This window comes from Podarcis melisellensis, assembly GCF_964234715.1.
Source record: "Podarcis melisellensis genome assembly, chromosome: 2".
NCBI classification, from domain to species: domain Eukaryota; kingdom Metazoa; phylum Chordata; class Lepidosauria; order Squamata; family Lacertidae; genus Podarcis; species Podarcis melisellensis.
This window is the reverse complement of record NC_138529.1, coordinates 68,436,359-68,460,164: the sequence shown is the minus strand read 5'-3', so window position 1 is coordinate 68,460,164 and position 23,806 is coordinate 68,436,359. Positions and strand designations below refer to the sequence as shown.

General features: G+C 44.0%; 1 protein-coding gene across 2 annotated transcripts; it reads left to right on the top strand.

Annotated features, from left to right (window-relative positions):
* Positions 1-446: 446 nt before the first annotated feature.
* Positions 447-22,542, top strand: CDHR4 (cadherin related family member 4). Of its 2 annotated transcripts, XM_081900172.1 has the most exons (20): positions 447-690; positions 1,451-1,471; positions 2,383-2,564; positions 3,536-3,698; positions 4,071-4,162; positions 4,850-4,945; positions 5,831-5,934; positions 7,086-7,222; positions 7,372-7,555; positions 8,388-8,541; positions 8,868-8,970; positions 12,880-13,086; positions 13,775-13,914; positions 14,792-14,930; positions 16,048-16,262; positions 17,320-17,459; positions 17,803-17,844; positions 19,830-19,914; positions 20,461-20,494; positions 22,069-22,542. In XM_081900172.1, the coding sequence occupies exons 1-20, from the start codon at positions 558-560 to the stop codon at positions 22,122-22,124; spliced, it is 2,427 nt and encodes an 808-aa protein (XP_081756298.1). In that variant the 5' UTR covers positions 447-557; the 3' UTR covers positions 22,125-22,542. The 2 variants fall into 2 exon arrangements, with proteins under 2 accessions (XP_081756298.1, XP_081756299.1); XM_081900173.1 differs by lacking the exon at positions 1,451-1,471 and having other exon boundaries at positions 449-690.
* The last annotated feature ends 1,264 nt before the right edge of the window (positions 22,543-23,806 follow it).

The following is a 23,806-nucleotide window of genomic DNA, read 5'->3' as shown; positions in this document are numbered from 1 at the left end:
GTCTGAAAGCACCCCCAGTTCTGCTTGCGTGCCACGAAATCCATTTTTCCGGAAAGGCATTTTTGTCCCTTTGGGGTGGGTGGGATTTGGTCACATACTAGCAAATTAAGGCAGCACAATCAAAGTGAATTTGGCACTCGTGCACCAAAACAAGAATTGCCCCCCCCCCAAACCAGACTTTTGGGGATAAAGTGACAGGAAAATGCACTGAGAAGTATGGAAGAACACTTGGTGCAATGTTCTAGGGGCTCCCCACAAACAAATAGTCAATGTTGACTAATGTTTGTGGAAACAAATTTGGCTGAATTCTCAATAAAGAGGTCACCTGAAAGCCAATAAGTAAAAAGAGCCTGTTTGGACACTGTGCCTAGAAAAAGCGGAGCAAGGGTAAGTATGGTTGAGCCCTCAGTCTCTTTCTCTTTGTGCTTTCCAGACTGACTTGTAGCCTCAAGGTTTCTTCTTCTTTAAAAAAATGTTTTCCTCACTATGTGTTGAGAAGGGCTGGGCAATTCCCATAACTGAGCTGAGCCTTGCTGTGCCCTCCTCTGCCCCACCCAATGTCCTTAGCAACCCAACATGGCAACTTAAGGAGACAAAGGCACAGAACACAGGCTGGACTGGAGCGTCCTTGCAAAATGGAACCAGGGTGGCCCTTGCCTCTCACATTGCTCCTCAGCATCTGTACTATAGGTAAGAGTTATGGGGATCTCAGCTCCATCATGCATGAAGCTCCTGCTCCATATCTGTTCAACGGAGGATCCCCATTCCCAAATTAGATTTAGCTGTTAGGACATGGGAACCAAGAGACAGGAGAATTGGTGTCCCTATGGGTTGTTGTTGTTGTTGTTAGTATTAGTCAGCTTTTCACCTGAGGTCCCTGGGTAGGTTACAACCATTTACAATGTATTATTAAAAGTCACAGCTCAACCACAAAATGTTATGGTTGACTTTTGGCTCATCAAGGTCAGCCTAGACGTAGCATGAGTTATCCATGGCCAGAAACTATTGTGTTTTTAAAAGAATAGCAGCTAGCGGGGTGGTGGTGGTTTATGTTGAGCACATGGCGCTGGGGAAGAATTGACAGCCCTAGATGCCATGAGAGCATTACCACAGCCCAGTCCGTCAAGGGTTTCCTAATCCTTCCCTCTGAGGAGATTGGTCCATGCGTTTGCCTGAGTACTCTCTGAAACAGAAATATGCATGATTACTTCCAGAAGCAATGGAGAACAGGTAGAAGGTGGCATTTCCACAGGCAGAGCTTTTTCTTCCATATGACAACCTGCTTCTTCCTCAGTTCTCTCTTTCAACATCTGGGAACCCCAGGCTCCTTTGCTTTTGGTTGGGGAGTATGTTTGCTGAGGGAATGTTTGCTCACTAATTGAACTGAATGCCTGGTAGATAATAACAGTATTTTCTCTTGTGTTTCCCCACCCCCACCCCACGGCTCTAGATCCAGCCATCGGAGATGTAGGTAAGGAGAGGAAACCTCCACACTTCCCTACTTAACAGACCTATGACCAGTGGCAGGGGAAGGAAGATCACCCTATGCTGTGCAAAAGCAGGCTTTGATGCACAACAGCTGTGAAAACAAAGTCGGCTGTTCTTAATGCAGGCAAACATGGGTTATAGCCAAGCGTGTATGTTTGAGCACATGCACCTCCAGATGGGCATACAGACACCTGAGTGCCTAAAGTGCTGTTACGATACACTGTGGGGGAAGCTGCCTATGATCAGAGCAAGGCAGCCTCTCTCCTGCAAACATAATATTGTAGTACCCTAGGCTGCTCTTAGGCTGCCAGATCTTCACTATAGATGAGAAGAGACAGACTGTAATTGCTCTGGAGTTGAATGAATACAAAAAATAATAATATTCTTTTATACAGTTAGCTAAAAGAGTTGGCATAACCAATTAACAATGAATACACAGCAATAACAATGCATGAACAGCCCAGATCCAAACCGCTATTGAGAACATAACAGGGCGTCAGTTTAACAATGTTTGCTGAATGATCACTATCAGTGGTGTTAGGATCTGTTCCTGTTGCTCATTCATCCTCCATTTTGGGGTGTCTTGCAAATTTGCTTTCTTCTCGCTTTCTTTTGTCCTCAGTCTTGTTTATTTGTTAATGACATTTTACCTGAGTTGTTCTTGGAGCCATATCGCAATTCTTGCATTGCAGGAGGTTGGACCTAATGACCCTCAGGGTCACTTCCAACTCTTACAGTTCTATGATTTTACCATTCATTTATGAAAGCAACCTGCCTATATTTCAGAAACATGGAAATTACCCATGTCATATGCATGCTTATCAAAGAGGGCTTTTCTCTGCTGTAGTCAATGGTGCCATGGGCCCAATACTCTCATTGCTGTCTCTGTCTCAGTGATTGAGGGCATCCCAGACACTGTGGTGCTAGAAGACAGCTTGACACCAGGTACAACCGTGGCCAACTTCACTGGCAACTGTACAGACTCCAGCGATCCACCTGCAGTAAATCTGAAGACCTCAAGCCCCACCACATCTTTTTTCAATCAGCCAAATTTTGTACCCCCTGACATCTATGAGGTACAAAAGACCTGTAAATTTGTAGTCAATTCTGTGTGTGTGTGTGTACGCAAGGGGAAAGCTTTTCCTGCCAATATGTTCTATGAGAGTACAGGGACTCTTTCCCTCTGTGGCATTTTAAAACACATTTTAGTGGGGATTTTTGAACTGGGACTCGTGAGTCAATAGTGCTGTTGTCCTGCTGCACTGCACACCAGATATTTCAATCCAATCAAGATGAACTAGCCTCTTGTGGGACTAGAATATTTAATAAAGTCTATCAATTAAACATACCTAAAAGAATTGAACAGGTTAAGTGTCATTTTTGTTAACTAGTATTGTGTCATGGAATACAGCTTTTGTTTAGCAAATGTAACCTGATTTTTAATACAAAAAAAATTCCTTCCAGTAGCACCTTAAAGACCAACTAAGTTAGTTCTTGGTATGAGCTTTCATGTGCATGCACACTTATCTGAAGAAGTGTGCATGCACACGAAAGCTCATACCAAGAACTAACTTAGTTGGTCTTTAAGGTGCTACTGGAAGGATTTTTTTTTGTTTTGACTATGGCAGACCAACATGGCTACCTATCTGTAACTGATTTTTAATGTATGTGAACATGTAACTAGTATGCATAAGCATAGAGCATGTCTTCACTACAAGTGTAAAACTGTTTCATACCTGTTTCATTGCATTGATGCCTACATATGAAGCAGCAGCAATTAGCTGCTTTCCTTCCCACAAGTATGCAGAACTACTCCCCAAATATTACTGACGGATGCAAAGGGGGAGACTTTTAGTTGCTGCTGCTACTTAAATTAGGCCATTCCAACATGCCACGTCCTCCCACCTGGCACCTGGGCACCTATCTGGCATATGGACATCTATTGATTGGTGCCCATGGCAACACCAACACTGGGCTGTTCAACAGGATTGAACATGTGGAAGAGAGGTGCAACACATGCTGAGATTTTTTTTCTTTTGGCTTCCAGGTGAGCCTTAGTCCCAGTGCTGCCCTGGATGCTAGATGGGTGAATCAGTATGTTTTGACATTCAGTGCAAGTTGCCCAAGTGACACGCCAGTCGAAGTTAAGCTCTTCATTCGAGTCATTGCAACAGACAGATTGGAGTGTGGCAGTGGACCTGAATACATAGGTAAGGCTATCACAATAGCCCTGGTATTTCATCCTAAGGCCCTGACAAGGGTGCCATGGTGAGAAGACTTTTAATATGGTACAGCACTGCGGTGTGGTGAGGGTAGGGGTGGTGGTCTTGCTACCAGGCACTGAGAGGCAGTGAGTTCTCTAGCAACATGTGGCAGATCCTACATGGCAAGGAGGGTGCTGGTTTTTGTTCAACCATGGGGAGGCAGATTTGAATAGTAGACTTGCCAGTGCTAGAAGAAGGGACTCGGGGGCTGCACGTGCCAGTGGGAAGCTCAGCCTGCAGAGGGCTCCAGTGCTGTCAAAGGGGCAGATTCTAACTAGGGCAAGAGTCTGACTGCTCCCATCTCTTTTACTGCTGCAGGAGAGAAACCAGTAGGCGTTTCAGAGGATGTTGGCCCTGGAGAGTTCATCTACCAAATTGTACTGAAGAGGGAAGGCAGAGGCAACTTGACTGTAAGTACCTTTGTTGCTGCGAAAGCAGGAATGTTGGAAGACTTAAAAAAATAAAAATAAAACCATTATAAACTATTCTTAAATAAATGCTTTTAAATAAATAAGGACTATAGTTGGGGAGAGGGACGCGAGTGGTGCTGTGGGTTAAACCACAGAGCCTAGGACTTGCTGATCAGAAGGTCGGCGGTTCGAATCCCTGCGACGGGGTGAGCTCCCGTTGCTCTGTCCCTGCTCCTGCCAATCTAGCAGTTCGAAAGCACGTCAAAGTGCAAGTAGATAAATAGGTACCACTCTGGCGGGAAGGTAAACAGCGTTTCCGTGCACTGCTCTGGTTTGCCAGAAGCGGCTTAGTCATGCTGGTCACATGACTCGGAAGCTGTACGCCGGCTCCCTTGGCCTATAGAGCGAGATGAACGCTGCAACCCCAGAGTCGGCCACGACTGGACCTAATGGTCAGGGGTCCCTTCACCTATAGTTGGTGAGGGGGTGTCTTGTAAAGGGAATTTTCAAGTAGTGTGTCTGGCCATGGAGAGAAGGCTTGAGAATTTGGAATGTGGCATATTCTAACAGTGCCCCAGGCAGAGGGGGAGATCTAAGTCTTTGGATCTAAGTCTTAGGGGATGAGATTTTCTTTAAAACAAATAAAGAAACAATTTCCCCAGCTAACTTTATTTTCTTTTTATACAGTTCTCCATAGAGAATTCCTCTCTGCCTTTCATCATAACTGGAGATGGAAGAGTGCTGGCACCTGCCATGGGTTTCAGTCGTGAGCAAGCTGGCAGGGTGTGTTCCATTGCTTACTGTACCTATGCATATGTTCTGCCAATGTCACTGTCCTTATAACCTGCCACTCCCCAGCTCTGTCCCCTTTCAAAAGTGTTCTGTAGTTTGTTAAGGGAGCTGGGAACTGTAGCTCTGTGAAGGAGAAACAGCAGTCCTCAGGATTCTTCAGAGTACAACCTGCACTTTAAATATGCATTGGATGTGCTTTAAGTATATGGTGTGGATCTTTGTCTCACCAGATGTTCCCTCCTAGCCCTGCGACTCTCACCTCCCTTTCCCCAGGTCCTCTTTTCATTAAAAGGCATCATTTGGATGGGGCCACACAAATGATGCTAAAAACACACACACACAACGGTTTATGGAAGGAAAAACCATGCAGCAGGCTTCTGCTTCTCATGCAAGACTGTTACTAAAAGCATAGGGCTTGAGAAAGCTGACTCAAACAGTTCCTGGTATGATAAGGCAGTAGGAACAAAACATGACATTCTCCATTTCAAGGTACTGTGCCTTTCTGTTCCTGGGGCTTCTGTGGCACGTCAGTCTTCCCTCCCTAGGAGCCAGTGTGGTGTAGTGGTTAAGAGTGGTAGACTCGTAATCTGGGGAACCGGGTTCGCGTCTCCGCTCCTCCACCTGCTGCTGCTGGGTGACCTTGAGCTAGTCACACTTCTCTGAAGTCTCTCAGCCTCACTCACCTCACAGAGTGTTTGTTGTGGGGGAGGAAAGGAAAGGAGAATGTTAGCTGCTTTGGGACTCCTTCGGGTAGTGATAAAGCGGGATATCAAATCCAAACTCTTCTTCTTGGACCCAGCAACATACTAAGAGCTTGCTTTTGACTAGACCTATCCCTCCTACTTGTAAATTCATGCCATGCCCTTCTCCCTGCAGACATTCTCAATGGTCATTGTGGTAACGGACAGTGGTGGGAGAAGCTGCCGCAGGACTCTGGCAGTGAAGGTGCTGCCTGTTTACCACAAGCAAGTCAATTTCACGTGAGTTGAGTTGTTCCTTTGTTGTTTTTAATGGTGTTATATGGTTATATGCCACCCTGATATTTTATGATATGCTGGTATAGGGCACTTTTATGAATAAACAGTGGGGAGAGGGATACAAAGGCTCTTGGGCTCCAAGTTCACCACAGCATAAACTTAAGGCATGGGCTACTTGCCCCAATATGTTCTGCCACCGCTGGTGGTTATGCAATATCATAAGAAAGGTGTGCTTAAGAAACTTTTACCACAGAGTAGAGAGTGCTGGGGCATCGCTCCCAGATCATGTCTAGTCACACTGGACCTGAGAGTTGCACTTCTGTGACACTGCAAAGGATTAAAATAGTGCTTTTTTGGCACCTCTAAAATATCGCCACCTCACAAAGCAATCACTTTTGATGTAAGGAATGTACATTCAGGCCATCAGAGATTTGAGCCAGGGCAAGAGGCTACTGATCCGGGCTTCCCCATTCCAGGGCACATGTGGGACCCATCCACTTCCCCTCTCATTAACTTGTACCAGAGAAGGAAAGCCCTAGCTCTGACAGCCTTTTGAGTAGACAAACAGCAGGTCCCTGTGATACCTGGAGTGTCGCTTTTCCCACCCACATCCTTTCAAGTGCCATGCCAGAGAGGCTATTGCTGACTAGCGGCTGCCAGTCCCTGGTGGTAGAGGTGGTAGAGATGATCTGGATTTGAGAGCAGAAACTGAATTAGGAGAGATTATTGACTTGCTGTAAGGGAGCTGTGCAAATCCCCTCTAGTGTCAGGACAGGTTTACTGTCTCCTCTGTCCCATGGGCCTGGGCAGCACAACAAGAGCAGTGAGGAGTGTGAGCTTCTCTGAAACACCACCAGCCACCATTGTATTGGGGACTGGGTCATCGCACTACGTCAAATTCTTTGAAGGAAGCATAGAGCAGGGAGGACATTCAGGTGTGTTTTTCTCTTTCTTCCCTTTGATGCCACACATATTGTTGGAGTTGCATGGAGCAGCCATAACTCACTTTCCTATTTTTCAACATGACTCTAAAAGTCCTTGCTGTCCTGTTAATGCTCTGCTTCCTGTATTATCCCAAAACAGGAATATTCAACTATGAGTAGATGGGGTGGCTTATAGCACCTGGGGCTTACACTCTTTTCTTCATGATTTAGGGAGTCATCATTAGCAATATCGGTATCAGAAAACACAATTCCCCTCCAGCCTATTGTAAGAGTCAATGCCAGTGGGGAAAATGTGCTTTACCGGATCATCTCCTCTCTGCCCACAAGGCATTTCACCATTGAACCAGGTAAGGAGAATCCAGGGATGTGGCATGGAACCCACACAGCCTCAGGGAGGGCTGGGCCTTCTGTGGTGGTCATCAACAATGGTCTTCAAACTATGTCAGCCATCTTACCCTCAAGGAGTGATCACAGCCAGTCTCTTGCTTGCATGCAGACACAGGCATAATCAGGAACACGTATGACCTAAATCTGAGACGCTATCCAGACCTAACTGAAACCCTGCTCACAGTGGAAGCCTACAACATGCTGCATCCCACAGATAAAGCCACCATCACCGTCAACATTACAGTAAAGCGGCAGAACCTGCAAGGACCTCTGTGCACCCCTGCTGTAATTGTGTAAGTCTCCATAGAGCAAAAGGATCTTACTCAAGCTTGAGCCAGCAAAAGAAATGTAGAGTTTGAGGGTCTCTCCCTACCTGCTATGCACAGCAGGGTATAGCAGTATTTAGGGTATAAGAGGATCCATGGGTTTAACCATGAGTAGGCAAATTAAGGCCTGGGGGCCGGATCTGGCCCAATCGCCTTCTAAATCCAGCCCGCAGATGGTCTGGAAATCAACGTGTTTTTACATGAGTAGAATGTGTCCCTTTATTTAAAATGCATCTCTGGGTTATTTGTGGGAAATAGGAATTCGTTCTTTTTTTTCTTTCTCCAAAATATAGTCTGGCCCCCCACAAGGTCTTAGGGACAGTGGACCGGCCCCCTGCTGAAAAGGTTTGCTGACCCCTGGATTAACTATGCCTCTGAGAGGAGAATTGGGTCTAGAGCGGTGGTGGGGACTTGTGGCTCTCCAGATGTGATTTGGCCTCAGCTGCTATCAACTCCAGACAGGGATGAGGTGTGTTGAAGATCAGCAACCTCTGGAAGGGCCACGGGTCTCCCACCCCTGATCCAGAAGTAAGAACGATCTTAAGGGCTAATGAGTCAGAGCAATCAGAGCACAAGAATTGTCTTCTTTCCACTGACAGAACAGTAGCCCTATGGAGAAGCCTTGACATGCTTGAGCTTCTGTTTGTCTTGTCATCAGTGATCAGCTCTAAGAGAGGTTATTGAGAAACATAGGCAAAGGGGAGAGGAGGAGGAGGAGGAGATTTTTCTCTCCTTTCAAATCACCATTTCTATCCTTCTGCATCTTTTACTCTTTGAGGCTATTGCTGCTTAATCCTAGGACTGAGATTCCAGAGACGACACCCATTGGGACGCCACTGCCATCTCCATCTTGTAATGATGTAGAGAGTGGCAGAGATAGGCTTCACTACGAAATAATGGAGGGCAGCCAGAGCCCTCCCTATAGCTTCCAAATGAGGCACTCACAACTACAGGTAAGCCCTTGGAATGGACTTATTTCTTTCATCATATATGTTAGGGAGAGGGAGTGGGGAGAGTCAGCAAGGCTTAATAGTTGAGTAGCATCCAACATACCTAGCCATTCTCTCAGTTTTGCCAGAATTGGGGGCAAAATGTCTCAGAGTACTGCTTAATTCCAATTCAGTCACTTCTGGGTACCTGAGAGATAATGAGTGTGGTATCTCTAATTAACAATGAGTTTACCATTTTCCCAGACTAAGCATCTCCCCTTGGCAGAGGATGCTATTAGTATAAGATGTGCCCATATGGTCCTGACCTTTCTGTCCTTGGGTCCTGGCAGGTGAACACCACTTTGGACTGTGACTCTGAAGCTATGGCCAACCTTAACTTCCAGTACCAAGCCACCATTCTAGTGACTGATGATGGAAGTCCTCCACAAAACAGTGCGTACTGCTCTGTCAGTCAAATGTTATTTGGGTTTGGTCTTCTTTTGATACTGAACACAGAAGGTCATGGGAAATCAGGACTTCAGCAAGATCTCTCCTTGATTGGCTTGCTTTGAGGTATGGTAGGAATCAGAGGGCAGAGGTGACTTCCCTGGTAAAATCCTCACTGCAGAAACAGTCATTGGAGCTCTCTGTTGGCAAAGGTAAATCTATCATGTTTATGGTTGTTGTCTGGATTAGTACTAGGACCTAGGAACCCAGTGAAATGCAGGGACAAAGCAAGCACTTGCTGAGGATCAGAACTAAATTATAGGCCAGATGGTATGTGTTCAGTAGGCAGTGAGAGTGTTTTAATGAACCTGTTTGCATATGTTTCATAAGAAGTTGGAGTTTGGATTTATAGTAGAAGACAGCATTCCCCCCCCCCCCATTATGCATTTCTTTTGTATCTCTCAGCTTTGGCTTCTGTTAGTACACACACACACACCACTTGGGTGCTTTCCTTTTGGCTTTTATGAATCCAAAATCTGTACCAAGAAACCTGAGTTCTCTTACCTTTGTATATTATGTAAAAAGCTATGCAAAGTCCCATCTCAGCTCAGACCTCACTGAGCTGTAGCTCTGAGGGCCTTCTGGTGATTTCCTCATTGCAAGAAGTTACAGGGAACCAGGCAGAGGGCTTTCTCGGTAGGGGCACCTGCCCTGTGGAATGCCCTCCCAGGAGATGTCAAAGAGATACAGTGGAACCTTGGTTGTCAAACATAATCCATTCCGGAAGACCATTTGACTTCTGAAACATTCGACAACCGAGGCACAATGGGCGGTCAGCAAATTCCATTGCAAAAATGGAGAAACACGCCTCAGAAGCCGTTTGACTTCCAAGGTGCATTTGAAAACGGAAGCATTCACTTATGGGTTTTCGGTGTTTGGGTTCTGAATTGTTCAGCTTCCGAGACGCTCGAAAACCGAGGTTCCACTGTAATTATACAATCTTCTGTATACATCTGAAGGCAGCCCTGTATCTAGAAGCTTTTAATGTATGATGTTCAGTTGTGTTTTTGTATATTCTGTTGGAAGCCTCCCAGAGTGCCTGGGGCAACCCAGTCGGATGGCGGGATAAAAAAAAACAAGCTGTTGTTGTTGTCAGCTGCTGACCACTGCAAATTCTACTCAGCTTCAGCTCTGGCTTCAGATATTTTTACCAGACACTTTGAAGATGATTCAGAGGCAATATGATAGCCATCTTCAACTATGTGAATGGCTGTCACATAGGTGATGAAGCAATTTTGTTTTCTGATGCTCCAGAGACTTAGGACCTGAACAATGGGTTCAAATTTCAATAAAAGAAAATTTAGATTAAACTTTAGGAATAACTTCTTCACCCTGTGAGCCACCTGACAGTGGAACAGGTTGCCTTGGAAGATGATGGGCTCTCCTTCATTATAGGCTTTTAAGGAAAGACAGGATGGCCATCTGTCCAGGATGCTGTAGCAGACAGTTTCCTGCATCAGCTGAGGGTTTGGGCTAATGACCTTTTAAGCACCAATTCTGTCACTCTATGATTCTGTACTTTGCAGCCTGATGAACTAGAAATCTCCCTTAATTAAAAAAAAGGAAAGAAATCTAAGGCAGCAATCCGAACCCTATTTACCCAGGAATAAGCCCTACTGAATTCAATAGGACTTATCTCTGTGTAGTCATAGTTAGGCTGGTGCTGTAAGAGCCTTAGGGTGCTAACTTCTGAGCCCAGTACCACATTCTGTGCTTCTTTAGTGCAAAAGTGGAATCACAGAAAATACACAGCCTTGATTGTACCATTTTGCTCTGTTCTTAAGAGTAGCCTCTCTGTACCACTTCACCTGACTTGGCCACCCATATCGTGGGCCCATCTCGATACAGCCATCTACTAGGAATAAAGAAACAGATTTGCAAACAATCTCTTCCTTTGGGGATGTTTGAACAAGGAAGGGATGTATTTGTGCAAAGCTGCAATCCACATTCCACTTCTGCACAAACCTGAAGAAGCAACAAAGTGTAGTTAACATTGATTTGCCACAACCCTACAGAGAACAGCAAATACTGACACACTGTTACATTTTCCAAGTGCCTTCAAAAGCATTCCAATGAAGAAAACATGTTGGAAGAAGCCTCCAGGTTGAACATTTTAGTTGCCTGACCACATTGGTTAATGAACAATTTGTAAAAACCTGACTGAAAACAAACCAAGTAGTAGCTCAACAATGAACTTTGTTAACGGCTTACCACTGAAAACCAAAGGTGCCATGCAACCAAAGTATTTTCAAGTTTGATTGAATTCAATGAACATGACATAAGACTATGCCTGCCACCCTGCATTGAAATCAGTGTGCTTATTGTTAATTTTATTGTGTCCTGGGCGTACAGGGAGATAAGAACCACCAATTATTGTATACCATAAAAGTCATGGCTAAACAATAAGGGAAACTTTCAAAGCAGCTGTAGAAATTCTGCAAATCATCTGCCCTTTTACTTGTGGCTGGTTGATAAATAATCATACTTTTATCAATAGCATAAAGAAGATAATAATGACTTGTGTTGATATTTCTTGATAGAGAAAATGTACGTCATGTACTACAGGGCTATTGACTACAGTCATGTACTACAGTTGTTGGCTGATTTGACCTTAGAAGAAGTCCCACAAACGTCTTCTGTGGTACATGAAGGCAGACTGTTACTAAACAAATTTGTCATGGACAAGCAACAACTGCATGTGGTCTGTGTCAAAAAATAAACAGAGGATCAAACATAAAGCCCAGCACGGACCACCCTCAAAGGGACACATACTTCACACTACAAATAGCAAACTGACAAACATCCAATAAAATGGAAATAATTAAAGCACACAAACATGAGAATTGTACGGAAAATTTTCTGGATTTTTAAAAACAGTTAAAATGAATGTGCAGAGAAATGTGGTATCCACAATGGATTCATAGACAGTTAATATGTCTAAGAATTGCAAACATTGAATATATAAGTGTATAAACCGGCTAGATGAGGGTCACGGAGGCAGGTTGTAAGAACAAAACAGTGAACTCTTTGACTGGGTGGTTGTGAGAGCCATACCACACCAGATTCTGGCCCATCACCAAATAATTAAAACTACACACGAGGTGACGACCTATTGGTTTAAATCTGGATCTGCCCCAATCACATTTCAAGCAGTGTTTAGAGGGACACAGTTTTTAAAGTGAATGGGGTAGGTATATGGGGGGGGTTTTGTATTGAGCACCTCTACGCAAGGGCTACCTCCCAGCTGGGGCAAAAGACCCTGACAAGAGAGGCTACAGGGAGGTAAGTGACAGGTATGCAGTGCTCTGTTCACACATCCCTCCTGCTTGAAAAATCAGACCCCACTTCCTCTGGTTACATGTAACTGGGTTTAAATTAAAGTTGAAACCTGCAAGCCTGCAGCTATCATGTCCAATTTGAGCCAGGCATTTTGCTAATGGTTATGTAGGCTGGTTTCTCAGTTCCTAGCCAAAGCTTAGCCTGCTGAAGCTCGAGATTTTGCTTCCATATTTATTGAGCATCCTGATTGGTTTGTACAAATTATATGGGGAGTTGCTATGACATCCACTTCCTTGAGTATTATCCCTGATTTTTTTAATGGGGAGGTTATATGATGTCATATCAGGCAGTATTTATCTCATAATTCCCAGTGCATTTCCATATCACTTTCCTTACCACAAAAAAGTCTAGGATTTTTCCCCAGGGATGGGGGAAGTGTTGTGCAACAGCACCAAATCAACTGTAGCTGTGCAACCTGAATTTGCCAGTATGTGATTGAATCTTGCTTGTAAAATAATGAGTCTGAAAGTGTCCCTAGTCACGCAGGCTTCTCAGATTTGTTTCTGTCCCCTGCAGCCACAGTGCAGGTGTTGGTGACAGTAAGTCGAGTGAATGAATACAAACCAGAGTGCTCAAGGAAATTCTTTAGTGTTCCAGAGAATGTAGGCTTTGGATACTTCATTGGCAGCATCAATGGCACTGACCGAGACTATCCTTTCAACAACATCATATACAGCATCCTGGGTTCAGAGGACTCTGTTTTCTACATTGGCCGTCGCTCAGGTAAGGAAAGGGTTGGAATCGTGTATGACATATCCAGGTAAACTGATGTCACGTGCTCTTAGCCCCACTTTCCTGGTTTTATATAACACACCACTTGTCTGGGTTTATTCTTCAGCTCTTGACTTAATTGGGCTTTCTTGCATTTTGATTTAGATGAAGGTTCGTCCCTCTCACACACACCCAGATTGGGACTGAACCCGTCAGCCTAGAGAACTCCAGAGGATTTTGCTAGGGAATAATGGCCCATGCTTCACAACACTTTGCCTTCTATTTCCCAAGGCCCATACTCAAGATCATCTCAAGCAGATCATTTAACACCCTTTTAACTACCTACCATACTTGCATCAAGGGGGTGGAAGAATGGAAGTGAGGATTCAGCTTTGGCAGTTGTGAATATGGACCTGGGAGTGGCTGTTATTACAAAGTACAGTGGTACCTCGGGTTAAGTACTTAATTCGTTCCGGAGGTCTGTTCTTAACCTGAAACTGTTCTTAACCTGAAGCACCACTTTAGCTAATGAGGCCTCCCACTGCTTCTGTGCCGCCAGAGCATGATTTCTGTTCTCATCCTGAAGCAAAGTTCTTAACCTGAAGCACTATCTCTGGGTTATCGGAGTCTGTAACCTGAAGTGTATGTAACCCAAGGTACCACTGTAGTATAAATGCACAATTTTATCTTTGTGGCACAGGTGAGCTCTATGTGTTGGGACCACTGGATTATGAAAAGCAGAAGTCATATCATTTGGTCATCCAGCTAAGGGACTTTGATAATGGCGTAAATCCTGAATCGCCGGAGACGAGTCTGTGTAACATCACCATTAATGTGCAGGTAACTGGACTTGGCAGGTGGGTGAGTAGAGTGAGGTTGTTGCAATGCTTTGAGTGGGACTAGGTCATCTATGAGATCACCTTACCCCACATGTGTCCACTCAACCACTTTGATTGGCAGAATCGGCACTTTTTACAAGTTAAGGAGGAAGTTGAGTTAAGGAAGAAATGCAGTTTGAAAATGTTTGTATAAAAAACCAAGGAAGGGGAGTAGGGAAGTATAAATAATTGTGTATGTGATCAAATTTGATGGTTACTATTTAAAATTTGAAAAACTGGGATTTTTTTTTAATAAAATAAAAATAAAACTACAGTACATACAGCAGCTGTTAACAGCCTGCTCAGGATCCTGACCTCAGTATACAGTGAAAGTTGCTTAATTGTTTCTTCCTAGGTCATAGTCCTAATGAATATCAATGGTCCTCAAAACAGGTTTTTTGCCCCAAAAGGGAAGCTCCCCTTGGTGCCAATGGGTAGTTTTATGGGTAATGAAATGATCAACCCACTGAGGCCCTAGCATTCAAGACATTAAATTATTCTTTCATTGGCTCAGACCAGAATCTGAAATGAACTTTGGGAAATTAAATTGCAGAAAGTAAACTCTTTCCTGCCAAAATCAAGTGCTGTGTTCTGTAGACACCTGCTCTATGTCATCTTTTGGCTGTTGCTTGGTTCACATAGAACGCTGCAAAAGCATGGGTTATAATTGCTTCTTAACACTTCGGGTAATGTGAGAAGCCCAGCACATGAAGGGGTCCTTGCATGGAACCTCGCTTCTTGGAGCACCGGTGATAATTGCAAATGGGAGATGGGAGTTCGGGAACAATCCTTTCCAGGACTTCTGTGCCGATAAACACAACCCCTTTCCTTACTCCTAGGATATAAATGATGAGCCCCCTGTGTGTAATCCACCCTTTTATCAGAGTTTCATACTTTCCACAAGTACTACGTGTGTCACTAATCTGCAATGCACGGAAAAGAATGAACGAAGTGAACTCGCCTACAGGATTGTTGGAGGTATGGAATGGCTGAGGCAGAGCCCTAGGGAATAGGCAACAAAGAATCTACCCTAAACTGTGACATTCTTTGGTTCCAACTCCTGAGTGAAGCTGCTGAAGGACAGAGGTGGATTTAGCAGATATGGGCTACTGTTTGAGCTAGATAGCCGTCAGGGGAGGAAAACAGGAACTTAATGGTGTGCTGAAGCTGGAACTCTCAAGGCAGAACTGAAGTAGCAGAAAACATGAGAAGGTCTGCCTGAGAGTGCAAGCCTATGCAAAGAGGGCAGCAAGGGTTGCATTTCTGATGACAAATATTGAGTGTGCACCATACACTTAAGGAGGTTTAATAGTTCTTCCTCCTCAGGTCAGTGGTGTAGAGAAGGAGGGAATGCATAGTTCTGGAGCTTCTTTCAGAGCTGGAGTAATGGCATAACCTGCCAGAGTGCCAGGAATAACTGACTGGTTCTCATTGCTCTGCCAAGTGGACTAGGTGATAATGAGGTTTTCAAGTTTGACAAATCACCGTGGAGGAGATCAGAGAACGAGGAAAATAATTGCACAGAGGCTACATACTTCTCTCTTTTTCTTTGAGTAGATTCCTGCTTCACATTAGCAGGTAAATGGTTACAATTTAGATAGACGGTTTGCATTCACAACGGAAAACTAAAAGTTACATCTTAGCTCAGATGTGTTTTACAAGTTACACCTATGCAGTAAGCACCAATGAGTTCACTCCCAGGTAATTATGCATAGGTCTACAGTCACACTTATCCTAATAAACTGGTAGTGGGCTTTGAACTGCTGTTCTGTATGCTGTTTATAAATAAATCAGCACAGTTGGGGGGGGGGAATTAGACTCTACTTTGGGTCATGGCAATGTATCCCCCGCCCCCAGTCTATGACAGCTAATAATGAACGCCTGCACTTAAATTCTGAAGTACACTATACCACTGTCCTAGGACATCCTGAGAACTGTAGTTTTGTGAAGCAGGCTTTGGAGCTCAAATGGACCTCCTTACACTCTTACAAAATTCTGATGATTCTTTTGGGGGAAGCCAAAACAAGTTAAAGTGATATACAGCTGATGTAAGTAAGGTTTGCAGTGTAGATGTGCTCCCCTCCCTCTTTTTCAGGCAACACAAATGGGCGCTTTCGCATGAATGGAAATTGTATGCTCCATAATACCTTCTCTTATGACCATCCTGGCATTTTTGACCCCCTCACTTTTGAGCTGCTGGTGGAAGTGACAGACGGTGGGAGCACACCTCGCTTCAGCACCACCGCCACCGTTCTCGTTTACGTGACTCCCTGGACCACGACAGTGCCTACTACTACCACCACCACCACGGTGAGGGGGCAGATAAGGACATGCTGTTGCCAGGAAGCCTTGAGTCAATCTGATTCACAGGAGTAGTCACACTTGCACCAGGGCCCCTAGACCCACAGCTCTATCCCTGGGCTATGAAGTGTGTCTGCTATAGGATGCTTGCTTGCATTATGGTAGCTTAATAAGTTACTTAATAAGTTCCATTTATAGGTGAATGCGACCTTCCTAATATGACTTGACCTTTTAGCAGCATTTGACACCTTGAATTTGAATTTGACAGCATTTGGAAGCCACCTGGATCATCTGAAATTAGACATTGGAATTGGAAATTGAAATTAGTGACTGTGTGATCTCAGAGTAGCAATGGATGGCTGCTAGCTCTGCTGAGTTGCAATTATTGCATGGACTATAGCAAGAGTCCACCTTTAACTCTTTACTGCTCGGTGTTTCTGAGTAGTCACTGAGATCCATTGATTATTTGCAGTGCAGTGAGAACGGAGAACACACAGTTCCAGGACTTTTTTTCAGAGCAGACGTGATGAAATAATTGCTAGAGTGCCCAAGTTGAGAGTGGCATTCATGAGTATGGGACATCTTACTTCATCCTCATAATAACACACTTTATGAAGACCTGTACTTGAAGATGGTTTGGAAGCTTCTATTGGTGCAGAATGCTTTGGTAAATATTTTGGAATAATATTCCCGTGAGTCAATAGTAGCAGCTCCCAGGTTCAAGTGAAAATGCTTTTAAGAACCTTTAGAACAGGGAGTACATGGGTATGCAGCCTCCATTAATCATAATTTGGGAATAAATCTATTTCACGGCATGCCATGCTGGAAAAATATTCAGTACATTGTCAACAGGTCAGAAGGGCTTTGTTAGTCCAGTAGCCTCTTACTACAGGTTAAGAGCATCCCCACTCATTGATGAAGGAACAGATTGAGAAAAAATTATGGGAAGGTTTATATTTGAATAATTCCACTTGTTCCAATGACTTGATGGGCTTTCTCAAGTGGAGCCTGACAAGCCTGAGCTTGTGTGCTTCTGCCTACTAGATTTGTGTTGTTTTAATTTCAGACAGTGCCCAAGGAGCCCATTACTTTGCACAGAACTCTGAGGTATTGGGCACCAGATCCCTGGTTCGTGGTGGTTCTTACGCTCACCGGAGCTCTCCTCCTTTCTGCCTTGGGTTTACTGTTCTGGCGACTCTGCTGGAGGTGAGTTTCCAGTGAAACTTCTCTATCTATACCTTATTTCATATCAATTCCTGACTCAGCTTTGATGTCAGTGGGGTCTTCATTAGCAGTGGCTGTTACCCAGGCATATTCTGGAAGGGGACCTGTCGAATCTGTAACCAAATATGAACAATCGTTTTAACAAGAAAGAGCCTGAACTGATCCCATAGACAATGCTCTATTGCCCTCCCTGCTACCTTGAAAAATGTGAGCTTTTACAATCTGTTGCATGCCACCAAAACCTTTCTCTTGCCCTCTTGAGCTCAAGGAACATTTTGGCTTGCTAAGTACCTTCTCAGAACTCTCACTGTTGTTTGTATTTCAGGAAAGCACCAGGAGAGACATCTCAGCCCCTACTGCAGAACAAGTAAGAACCCCTATCCATGACACAGAGCCTTGTGCAACTTGGGGGAGTGTTGATTTTCATGGCCTCACTTGGACAGGGCCGAAACTAGGCTTTCTGTTACTCGGGTCAAAGACCCAGTTTGTCACATGCCCCCACATACCCCTACACACACATACACACCCCTCAACACATTTCTTTATAAAGGGAATAAAAAGTAGTTTGAAAGAGGCTGGAGAAGAGATAATCTCTCCAAATAGTAAAATTGTCTGTGTGTGTATCTGGCTTTCATTGAGTCTTAAGTAGATCTCCTCAGACAGTAATAGATCATCTGAGGAATTATAAGAAGTATTATGACTGTATGATATAACAACAACAACAATGGAAGCTGTGATAATGATCGGGCACATACCAGAGAGTAAGCCCTATTGAACTCAGTGAGACTTACTTCTTCTGAGTAAAAATGCTTAAGATTGCAGTATAAGACTGCAATCACAGTTACCTGGGAGTAAGCTGCATTGAATTCAGTGGGACTTACTTCTTAGTAAAGACTTACAGTTCAAGGTTCTAAATAGTGAAATAAAAGAATAAATACTCCACAAGTTTCCTTTAAAAAATGCTGGATGCTGAACCATTGCAATTAAATAATTTAAAGTGGATTGGCTACATTTTCCTTCCAAATTACAGGAAGGGATAAATACAAAGTGCTTCATATGCTAGCATCCCATTTCTTCCATTGCAGGTATTTTATTTGCAGTATGAAGAGGACTCAGTTTTTATAGCTGATTGTATGCAGCAGTGCCCTCTTTATGTATTCACATGGTGCAAACATGTATGTTGTCCTTTAGATCCACAGAGAGAGAGAGAGAGAGAGAGAGAGAGAGATATTTTAATTGATCTCTGAGATGTTGGGGGAATCAAAAGAAGAAAGCAATAAAACTTTTCATCTTTGCTTGGAGAGCAACCTCCTTCAGGATTTCTCTTTCACAAACAGTTCCAAAAACAGACGGGGGGGGGGGTCTTCAGTAACGCCCCTCTAGAGGCTTCACAGGGGCTGAGACCCCAGCTAGCCACCCCACTCCTTGGAAGGGTCTGTCTTACGGGGCAAAGTCTTGTAGGAGGTACAGAAATGAGCTGAAGCACATCTCAGCTAAGAAGATGGAGTTATAACAGCCACTGACCACATACTACTTGGAAGGGCCCAGTTGATCTCATTGCTATGGTGGGGGGTGGGTTTCATAGTTTGTTCAACATTCAGGAACTTTATGTATATACAGCAGATACAGACTGTCAAAATTCTATGCCAATTTAGCAATGCAAAAACTGCACTAAGAAAAACAAATTATATCACTCCTTATGCTTTATGCAGATTCATTAAATTTGCTCATTTGCCATCATTCTGCTGCTTCTCCCGGTCATGGAGAGAAACATTCTGAGCTATGCTGGGCACAAAAGCCTCACCATATGGCTGTGAGGAATTCTACGGAGTTTCCTCACGCCTCCCAGCTTTTTAAGTTTCACCAGACATTGTTCTGCATATTTTTGAGCCTGGTTTCACAGCTTTATGGGATCTTGTTTTATCTCTCTTTTTCTCTGTGTCTCTTTCATCAAACAGGGAAGTTTGAATTCTACTGAACTTGTGCGAGGTGCTCACTGTCAAACACACACACCTCTGGTCACTCTCAGTGATAAGCTCTTATAACTCCTGTATCCAGCCTTAAGATATCAGAAGCAATAGGGTGACTACAATTTCCTTGGCCAGCAAGAGACTGAAGACCTATCAGCTCTCAAGAACGGGCCTCTCTCGGCTGTCCAAAGCCTTCACTATAGATGCTGCTGGCAGAGTTAATTGGGCAGATTTGGGAGGGCTAAGCCTAATAATAACACAGCCTGGTTTCCCTGCAGTGGAGCAGAGCTTCATCTTAATGATTAATCCAGACTATTGCTTTGTCTGCCATTAGCCTTGATGGACTCCAAGTTCCTTCTGATCCACATTTCTCATTCTGTAGGGACAAAGGAGTGGAAAGAAATTACGTCACAACAGAAGAACCAAGCAAGGAGAAAGCGAAAGATTCCACTGAGGCACTGAGTCTGGTACGGCATAGTCCACTTTCAATTTCCCCAGTTGGTTTGTACTTAGCTTGCTTCTACATGCTGCTAACAGTCACTGGCAATCAGCCTTGTGGCAATTCTGCACTTCCATGTGTGGAGCAGCCTTCCTCACCTGGTGCCCTTTAGATGTTTTGGACTACAACTCCCATCAGCCCTAGCCAGCATCACCCGTGATGAGAGATGATGGGAGTTATAGTCCAAAGCATCTGGAGGGCACCAGGTTGGGAGAGAGTGGTCTAAACTGATATGGGGCCATGAGTTTGTCAGGGATTTTATGCTGTGTGCTAATGTTTCTAGATTGTGGCCAACCATACTTGTTTTAACAGTGTACAATCCATAGAGCATGACATAGAGCCTGGCATGTCTTGTGTCCATTGGGATCCAGAAATGTGCAGACTGCCTACTTGGTGAAATGCTCAGTTCAAAAGCAGCTTTCCTTCCCTCGTAGTGCTCCTTGCCCTTGGTACCCAAGGTTGGGACTATGATTATAATGTTAGTTCATCTGTTTCTCTTCCTCTCTTGCTGTAGCAACTCCAATTTGATGGTCGTGCCCAGGACCCTGGTAAGCTCATTCTCCATTGTTTAATAATTGTTTCAAAGCACTCTCATGGGGTGTGTAGCATGGGGACCCTATAGCAGTTCAGTCAGTTTATCAATCATCAAGCAATCAATGTGACATGCACATTTTTTTTATGTCATTGAAAGAAAGGCCATGCCATGCTTCCCTTAGCTAGAGCTGATTTCATTAGCACATGGGTGAGAATACAACCTTTTTAGATTGTGTGAGCCAGATCCTTTTCTGGACCCAAGACCAAAGACCAATTTTGACAGGTGAGTAGGGCAACCCATCAGTCACATGACATTATCATACTGTTGGATAGTTGACAGGTGGGCATTCACCTCTTCCACCTAATTACCTTGTGACACCGGCCTTTAAACCTTAACGAGAGACAGCTGTATGTAAGCTCATTATTTCTGAGGTTCTAACCCATTCCCATAAACCAGACTTAAAGGAGCAATAATGCCACAACCTCCTGCATTGGAAGAGTGCAGGGTTGACTTCCCCACACCTCAGCAATTTTGCTTTCTGCAGGGATTGGGTGCATATCTGAACTGGGCAGGACTGACCTCTTTGCATATCAACTGATGTTGGGGAAGCCAATACTGCTTTCTGAAGGAACCAACTGTACACATCAGTTCCCACGAGGAACAGGCACATGCAGGCATACCATTGCAGTTCAGCAGCTGAAAAGTGGGTGGTTCAGTCCTGCTTCTTTAGGGATCAATTTCCCCCATTCATCAGCTGATGCCAGCTGCTCAGTGAGATGATGCCACCTGATTAAGAGGTGGGCATGGTTTCAGGAGAAACCGTTTTATATTTTTAACAAAAAAATCTCAAAGCGGTTTACAACCCACATTAAAACATCAAATAAAACAATCCAGAATAAAATATTACAGAAGAAAGTCAAGCACACATTCAAAGCAGCATAATGACCAGGAAACTAAAATATGAACTTATAAGATTCAAAATAAAACCTTGCTAAAGGAAGTCACATATAAAATGCACAATTAAAACAGCATAATTAGCAGGAGCATGAAATATTATCATAAGCTCAGAACAGATCTGCTGCTGTTGCTGCCAATCCTGCCAATGGTGGTTCATGGCGGCTGTGAAAGCTCAGGCTTGATGACCTGGATCTGCAATAAGACAGAAAGATTACATGTCACAGCAGTCAGCGAACCCATAATCTATAACTGGCTCTCTGGCAAGGATGACAGACTGAGAACCATGTGGGTCTAATGATATTATCAGGCTGTGTAGATCCCTGTAGGATGCCATGACTCTGGACTGGGAAGTTTGAAGGTTCCAAATGAAACAAATGCTAGGTATGAACTACAGATGCCACAGAGCAAGGCCACTTATAACCTCCACGTTTGTAGCTTTAAAAAAAATTATTTCATACAAAATCAGGCATGAATGAAACCATTGCAGAAAACAGGCTAGAAGTATTGAAGCAGAGACAGTGTGAGTGCACAGTGTGGGATTGTTGTTGGGCAGATGGAGAAGGCAAAGGATGGGGACGTGGAGCTAAACTGGACAAAGGCCTAATGTTGTGCCTTGTTTTATGTCCCTAGTCACTGGCCAATATTACCTGTTTGACAGCAGCACTGGAGCACGGCGCTGGGTGTGAGTATGCCCTATTCCATCTTAAGGAGCGAGGCACAGGTGTACACAGATAAAAAGGAGAAACAGGGTTTTCTGCACAGCACCAATACTGTTCTTTACACATACATATAAAAAATTGTTACCTGCTGTTTATGTTGGGCTGGCAACTAGCCTTTCCTATCACGTGCCCCTAATTGTTTACATTGACTTGTACATGTTCCTGGGGAATCAGAGAAGCCTCTAAGAGCCTCTTCACTGGCAAGCTGTTTTCCTCCTGGCTAGTCTTCATCTGATAAACTTCAAGATCTGACAACTTGGGTTGCTACGTTTGTTTCTTACCCTGCTCTAGAACTTTGTTCTGATCCAGCAGGGCTCTTGTGTTCTTATGTTCTCTGTGAAAATTGTGCCATAATAAAGGATTTGCCTTTGATTGTGTATAGAAAGCCTTTCTTTGACTAACTACTAAGTTAGCACAACCATATCCAAAATATCTAATACTAGGGGTAGGGAGGTTAACAGGCCAAAGAGCAAGTTCTAAACTTGTGTGTTTCCATTATGTTCTAAGAAGAGCTAAGATGTTATCTTTAAAATAAGAGGGGGAGAGCAGAGCCTATTGGGTGCGTCTTTCCTAATAGCTCCCCCCCCCAAAAAAAACCCCACCCCAACTTGGAGCCAGCCTTGTGGCTTGCCCTTAACATCAAATGAATCATTGTCTCTTGACCCAGCTCCCTGAACAAAATGCCCTAAATTGGCATGTGTGGTATTGAGAGCATCATATTATTTTGTGCACCGTGATGTTTCCTGAATTTGATGACACATGTTACCATCAAACCACACTGAACACTGACAACAATTTTCATGTGTGAGGCGGGTCAGAAGAAACTTGGACACAACTGCAAGGATTGATTACTAATGTGTTATATATAGAGGATGGCATTTGGAATGTTAAGGAATGTTCAATGACACTTAGTAAACCAGTTAATCACTCCCATTTGTTACATACAGAGAGTTGATCAAAGAAGGACACCTTAATCTGCTGACAGCTCTATTGCAGGGACATTTCTATAACATCAGGATGCCCCATTTGTGTATCTGTCTTCCCTTTTAAATTCTCTTGGCTGAGGTAAGGTGAGCTGGGCCATGGGAACCACAGGTATAACCTTTGGTTACCCCAGAATGACTAATAAATGAGAGCTTCAATAGAGAAGTGAAAGCTGGAAGCGGTTTTTTTTAGTTCCAGTTAGTTTCAAAAAGCACCCATTGTTTCTGCATTAGCTATGCAGAACCACACACTCGTCTCTCACACATAAGAGCAGTGCAATGGAACAAGAAGCTAGAGCTCAAAACCTCTGCTGAGCAGAGGCCACCTAGCATAGATTCCCTATTTCTCTTTTTCCTCACTGCTCTTAAGTTGCCAAGCTGTAAGACGCCCTACTGGCTAGAAAGCTGTGAACACCCTGGGGCAGAGTCACATAGGACCTCTGCAGACTAGAGCAGGTTTGGGGCAGGTGTATTCTGCAACATGGCGTAAACACAGTAACAGTGCTTTAGTGGTGAATTTTTGTTTGGCACATCATTCCACTTTATTAGTGTGGTTTTTTTTATGCTTCCCCAGTGTTATCACACTATTATTGTCTAGAAGGGCACTCTAGTTCAATGGGCCAAAAAAGCCTCCCCAATCATACAGGAATGTGGTATGAAAAGTAA